This window comes from Falco punctatus (genome assembly GCF_963210335.1).
Source record: "Falco punctatus genome assembly, chromosome: 7".
In the NCBI taxonomy this organism is placed as follows: domain Eukaryota; kingdom Metazoa; phylum Chordata; class Aves; order Falconiformes; family Falconidae; genus Falco; species Falco punctatus.
The window spans coordinates 43,086,277-43,093,690 of NC_137587.1; the positions used below are offsets into that span (position 1 = coordinate 43,086,277).

At 38.5% G+C, this 7,414-nt stretch overlaps 1 protein-coding gene across 2 annotated transcripts in view; it reads right to left on the minus strand.

Moving 5' to 3' along the window:
* ESR2 (estrogen receptor 2) overlaps nucleotides 1–7,414 on the minus strand; it is a 98,046-nt gene that overhangs the window by 32,600 nt on the left and 58,032 nt on the right. For both annotated transcript variants that reach the window (XM_080395856.1, XM_080395855.1), the window contains one exon: nucleotides 6,283–6,755. In XM_080395856.1, coding sequence (XP_080251982.1) covers nucleotides 6,283–6,716 — 434 coding nt within the window. In that variant the 5' untranslated portion in view covers nucleotides 6,717–6,755. The remainder of the gene's footprint in view (nucleotides 1–6,282; nucleotides 6,756–7,414) is intronic.

A 7,414-nucleotide genomic window follows, 5' to 3' on the forward strand; every position in this document is an offset into this window, starting at 1 on the left:
TCTCTATATAGAGTCTTCTTATTACCAAACACAGGATAGCGTGAAACACTGTTAAGCCTTTTTCTGATAAAGTTATTTGAAGTGTATAGCCTGATCTCACAGCTTTCAATGACAATAGGCTATAAAGTTTTAAAATAGTCAAAGGCATAAAACTGGACTGCTGATGTGTCATTCACATGAACTCTGGGAAAATCATATGGAATGCTGATGGATCTTGAAGAATTCTTGGAAATGTACAAGTCCAGGAATTTGTGGACCAAGTGGGCTTTGCCTCTGTGAAGCTTTGCCAGGAAAATGCAAACTCAGACAGCTTGGACTGACATCACAAACATTACCACAAACAGAGCTGCAGTTGCTTCGTACTGTTAGCAAGGCAAAATTCTAGATGGAGCAATACACATCTAGTCTCAACTATTTAACACTTTAAATGAGGCTGTATTCATTCAATAAGATGCTGGAAACAAGTATCTCGAGACGTGAATCTCAGTCTGTAAGACCAACTCAATGTTAGACAAAGTTTTCTGTTCAAGGTTATGATCCACATTGATCACCTAAATGCTAACTAAAAGGAAGTCTGAAGGCAAGAAGAATGGAGAAACACATTTTTTTAAATACAAAAAGTATTTAAAATACTCTCGTACATTTAAGAAATTATCACTCCATATAAATTGGTAAGATATAGGCATTCCTGAAGTACTACAAATATTTCCAACTTACTGGAACTATTCTTAGTGACTGGATTAAAATTAGAACAGGATAAAAACATGAAATAACAGCCAATTCCTGACACCAAGATGCTGTAAACAAAAAGCTAGAGGAACGGAACTTGGGTTATCTGCAAAGCCGTATTTAGGTATAGGAAGTACATCCATTGCGTATTTTTTCTCTGGACCTCATTTTCTTGGTGGTTTTAGCTTGTCTTACCTTCATGGTCAATACAAGTTTTAGATAGAAAATAGTGTCATGTGCAAACTGTCAGCAGCAGTTTGACAAAAGGAAACTGTATAGCCAATTTTAGGTGTACACTTAAGCACAGAGGCAGAAGTTAAAAACTGCAGAATTTTCCTCATCCCACCTTCTGTCAGGATTAAGGAGGAGAAGTATCGGTTGGGATAAAACAGCAGGTAGAACGGTTTACAGCTTCTAAAGAACAAGGGTACATTGCCAGAGCAGAATCGACAAGATCAAGTTTAAAAACAGAACAGTAGAAACTTGCTGGAAGTGCTGTCAAAGAAGCTTTAACTAACATATTAAAAGTAGACTTTGTGCTGGCTTTATGACAGGAGATAAGGTCAAACACACCCACATGCCAACTAAAAACCAAGTTTATAAGTATTTGAGGAGAATGTGCTCCAATTTCCTAGAAGAAAATCTGGAAAGGAAAAAAGATGGTTCTCTAAGCAACTTCCAAACCGGAAAATTTAAAGTATTTGTTGTACAGCTAGTTATTGCAAGCTTTTAAAAAAACGTTAATTCATTCAGATATGGCAAGGCGTATGGGTGTTTAGATGTTTAACAAGCCCAGCCTTCGATTACATACACATACCCTGCCCCTGTAAATGGGTTGCTGAATCTCCATTTCCCCTGCTGCCACGCTGGGAGGATCAGTGTGGGGGAACATGCCCTTAGAACAACAGGCCTGTATCACACAAGCCTCATATGCTGCCAACACAAGGAGGAAAAAGCATTGCTATTCCTTCCTGTTTCCCTGTATTTGGAAGGAAAAACTAATCTGGTCTTTCAGATTAGTAGAAGCAGTATATTTTTAATCTCTACTTGGGAATCATGATCCAATTGTGAGAGTCAGAAGAGAAGAAAAACCAGCTAGAGAGCATCTCGGTGACCGAGATGTTTTGTGATGTTTGTTTTGTGATGTTTATTGCCCTTGTTAAAGCACTGCGACACTTTGGGTGAAAATAAAGAAAAAGCACACACCATAACTTCTCACTGAGGAGTGTTGGGTTTTACCTTCCAGCCATGACAAGTGTTTTAAAACCCACCTCTTCCTCTGCTTAAAAGTTTTACAACGGTCACCCTGCACACATGCATGCCATGTGACTTCTGCAGACTGGCAGAGAGCTTGCGCACGGAGCAGCCGTCTGGAAGGGATTCCTCCTGCAGGCCAAATAGGCATCAGATCTGCTCGCCTGGGATGGCTGCAGCAGGAGGTTCAAACCCAATCATTTTGTTTCTGTTGTCTTTAAGGACAACAGAACTAGGAAACAGTCGAAGGCTTTAAAGTACATGTTCCTTACCCTGAGAACCTCGCAACCAGACAGCAAACCAGAACTGGTGGCCCCACGTGTGGTTAGAGACCACCTCCCAGAGCTGTTGGGACTGGTCCATGCCAGCATGCTCAGCAGGCAAATGAGCTGCCAGATCCTCCAGAAGAACTGGTGGTCACTGGCTGGAAGCCTACAGAGATCCTATACCAAAGGATGCATGAAAATGGGGGATATTACCCTGGCTGCTACCGAGGAACCACATGGACAAAGATTTATAGCTTTACACCTCCTAGTACTGCTCTCTATTTTATGACCATGGTTTCTATATAGAGATATTAGGTTTCCGTAAAGAGAACTAAGATATTTTTTGAAAGTAGTAAGCCAGTGATTTCCTACTAGGCACCAACAGTGACAAGATGATTACCCTAAAGGAGGAGGAATTAGCAAGACTATTTAAGTTATTCATGCCTTCTAACTACCTCTAGCTTTGCCACGGCAAATGTTTGATGCATATGCCACACCTGGAAAACTTGAACCTAAACATAACTTTTTGTTAGAAATTAAGAAGGGTGGCAAGGATTTGACCTAGGAAATAGCAAGATTTGCTCACAGTGTTTGTTGTCTGTCAAGTTTTTTTTTTAAACCGGAACTATTGTACATTATAAGAAGAAGAGAGGAAAAAAAACCACCGAGAAAATGAAAAAAAATTTCCATTAAATAAAAAAATGATGGTCCAGATTTTATAATTTCTTGTTAACTCTTCCTTCCCTCCTACAGGCATTCAGTGCCTGGAGGTAATTCAATCTCACACAAGCCTAAGCTGTAGGATAAATAAGGCTCTTCCTTTTTCTCCCAGAATGTGTGCAAGACAATGGGCAAAAATCAGCTGAAGACTACTGTTCAGTCTTTATCTTTCTCATTTTCTAGAGACTCCCTCCACTGTAACTTCTGCAATTGTTAATACCACACAGTTGTCAATATTTGTATCTCCAAAGCACAGATTCTGCTACGCTCCAAACATGGATTAATATACTGAAAATCATGCCATTTATATCTCAAAACTAAGAGACAGATTTTTGCTTAATGTCTGTAACTATTCCATCATAAAATGGAGATGCCAACCCATCACCTCAAAGAGGCTTCACAATACTTTTAAGTGCTCAACAGAATAAGCACAATAAAAAAGCATAGGAGAATAATGCAAATAATTATGGCTTAAGAGCAGATTTTAAACAATGTATAAACATGATATTAGCACACTGTGAAATAGACAAAGTTACTAAATAATTTCTAATTAAGCAAGCATTGCTAGCCTGTGTACCCCAAAACCTTTACTTACATGGTCTATGTGCAATCAGTCAGAAGCACAAGGAAAATAGTAGAAAAGAACAAATTACGTTCTAGAAATATTACTCTGGCAACTTCATAAAGTTTCCTAATACTTTTTTGAAAGTAATAGATCTGTTCATTTTGAAAATAAACCTTTTGTTTCTTCAATTAAAATCCTTTTATTTAGGGGATGAAGGCAGAAATCAATTTCAGACTGCTTTTAAATATAATTACACCGTCACATGCGTTTTCTCTTCATGTCATTTTACTATCAATTGAGTGATCCTGCTCCAACATTTATGAGACTATTTCTATTGTCCTCACTAGATACAGGACCTATTCTCACCAATATTGCCATTTCATACAAAAAAATTGGTCTCAAAGTTCACATCTATTTTTACATGGAATACAATTTTTGTTTAACTATTGGTGCAAAGTAATACTATGCTCCTTAACATTTGCATTTAACAAAGTTAAACAAATTTCTTCTGTGTTCATATAACGAACCTATTCATGAGGAAATGGAATGCTGAGAATTCAAGATTCCTTATTTTAAGCTGAACTACAAGGAGATCCAAATTGCCCAGTGATCACCTTCAGCAAAGCGGACTGCATTAGTTTAGCTAATGTGAATGGAAATTTACACTCAGAGAAAATAAACTATTCTCACGCTGACATCTTGCTTTATTTTGAAAGGTAAAATAAACCATGTAACAGGTTTAAACACATAGGAATGCTTTCTTACTCATCTTTCAAACAAAAACCCTTTTCTCAAACTATAACGCTGTTTAAAATTATTTACACTTTAAAGCATTAGTCCCTCCCTTCCCCCAGAGCTATTCCTTTAAGTTTCAATCTCAAGAACTCTTCCTTCAAGGTATAATCTATGAATCTGTAGTGTCACAGTCATTGTTCCCATGGCAATAAATATAACGTTCATGACATTAATTTAAGACCTCACCAAAGGATAAAGCAAAAGGAAACACGGGGCTTTGCCTTTTTTTCTTTTCAGCCTTATTTCAGAACAGATATCCACAATAATGAAACTACAGCTCTTGCTTTTTGTGTTTCCATGTCAAATTATTTTTCCCCCTTTTTTACAACTTCTATACACAAAAGGGGGTTACAGTGCATCACGCTGAGACAAATGAAACATTGAGAAGGTCCAGCTACCAAGCAACACATTAGTTACTTGCTGCTGAACAATAAAGGTCACAAATTTAGACCCCAGATTTCATTGACTTCTGTTTAAGTTAGGTCATCATCAGCTACAAGAGCAACAGTGTATGAATCTACACAAATGGCAGAAGACTGACTTAAAACTCCAGTGTGGCAGGTTTGGTTTCCCTTCTGTCTGTGTAGAAGCACACTGCAGAGCATCAGATGGGGAGCTCTTGCTCTTGGGCTATTCCAGCTCCTGTCCCATCATCTGGACAGCTTCAAACACTGACCTACAGCAGCCTTTCCAGAGCTGTCAAACTTTTGAAACATTAGCCAAAGTGGGAAGAGTTTGGATGTTAGCCCTATTCATATTAGACCTGCTTGGGGAATTTTTCTGTATATGTGCCACCCAAACAGCCTCTCCCAATCCACACACCTCCACTTAAAGTAGATTTGCACTCCAGAACTGCCTGCTACTCTCTGCCGACTCCAAATAAAGCCTAGCCAGGTGGCCAGGCTGAAGATCTGTGCAGCCTACAAGTCAGCAGGAGATGCAGATCTCACATCTTTGCCCTGTGCAGACAACATAAGGCCCACAAATTGCAGAAGGAACGTGGGTAGTCTCAAAAATAGTGCAAACCCTTCATTAACAATTGAACTAAAACTGTTGCCAGGACACACTAGTTTTCATACCAACAAGAACTGCTGAAGTTAAATAAGGAGCCCTATGAATAAACATACAGCTGCTAAAACAGGAACAGCACCTGCAACACCCTGAGCTTTTATCCATCCAACAGCTGGTGTGTCCGTGAATGGAGTAATTTCCTCAGCTGGTGATCTACACACTGCTTATGGTTTGTAATATAAGTAAATGTGCAGAATGGGAACATGTTTTTGCAAATACAGTTTCTTTACAGCTGAAAATTTAGCCCATAAATCTGCTGTTTACAACATCTTTATAAAGTCAGTTGAGAACAGCAACAAGAAACATCGTCAGACTTTTTCAGTAGCAGCACCCTTTTGAACATAGACTCACAGATAGAATCATTCTGGTTGGAAAAGATGCTGCTCTGTGACTGTTAATATTAAAACCAAAAGACAAAGAAAACATTTCCCTTAAATTCCAAGCTAATGAAAATCCTTCACAACTATTAGATGCAGTAAAAAAAACCACAACAAAAACCACCCAACTGAAAAAAAATCCAGATAAAATGGAATTCAAACACTGTATGAAAAGAAAAAAAAATGAACCTTTACTTCTTTCACTCAAAGGACTTAATTTGCCAGAGTAGTTACACAGAGTAGTACCTAGAAGTCTTGAACTTTTGTTTGTACACAGCAAAGAGTTGCCACATTGAAGGCAGTTGTAGTGTTTTGTGTTGGTGTACAGTTCAATAGCTCAAGAGAACTATTGAAAAAAAACTTCTGTTTCAGAAGTTACATTAAAAAAAAAAAAGAGACCAACGTATAGAAGTCAAATGTAAAGAAAAAAAAAAAAAGACTTGAAAGAACTTAAGAAACTGTAAATAATTTTCAGCAAAGTTTTAAAGAAATGAGTAGGACTGACCTGGTCACAGGTAGCACTGGCTCCATCGGGCTTGCCTCACACCAGGGACTCTTTGGGTGCTCTGCATACAGAAGCGATGACTGACAGTGCAATGTCAGAGGGGAGAGATGGCCAGGACCAGACCATAACGCACTGGGGCTTGATGTTTGCCTCACAGACACACTCTCTGAATCACCAAAACTGCTGGCAATGTTGTAATTCATCATAGCAGGATTGCAGAATGCCATTGCAGAATATTCATGTCTGTTTTCCATGTAAGATGAGGGAATATAGACTGGACTGTGTTCTGCTGTCAACGTGGACTGATTACAGCTGTAGGGAACTGGAGAGATGATACCAGCAGGTGAGGTTTTCAATTCTGTTTTACTGCATCCAATATCCTGAAGTGGCAGCAACTGAGAAAGGTCCTTGTGAGAAGATGCACACAGGGACATTTTGAAGCAAGACTGAAGATTGTTGTTTAAATATTCATCCTAAGATGGTAAAGGTATAAAAAAAGTTGAATTAAAAACTAGTAAAGTTCTGCATTAAGTCTTTCCTAGAAAAGAAAAAAGGAATCAGTAAAACAGAGAATATAAGAATATCCTGTTAAAACAGATTACATACCAAATGCACTTCAACAGTCAAGGTACAAATTTACTACCTTTAAGAAAAAGAAAGATTTCTAGAACTTCCTTAAATGAAGGCCAAGACACACACTGAGTTCAAACTCCCTTAAAAAATAATTTGAAAAATATTTAAAAAAAAATATCACTTGAAATCTGAAACAAAGATACAGGTGACAACTTGGATCTTAACAGAAGTAACTTGTTACAATGAGGGTACAACTGCTCTACGCCAGAGGCAAAACACAGCTACGGTGTGAGTGCCCTGAGAAATCAATTCTCTTTATAAAATTCACCATCTCCTGCTCCCTCTAAGTGTACTACTTCAGCCCTCCCTTTATCAACACAAACATGTAACAGCAGATATTTTGAAAACACACACACACACCCCCAAACTCCACTGCACATCCCTCTCCACAGAGGAGGAAGACGTGTAATGGATGTCTGTAAGCAATGCAACTTCATCACTGAGAGGTCCCTGGATATGGCACCTCTGAACAGAGCCGTTATAAAAGTAGAAGTCACAA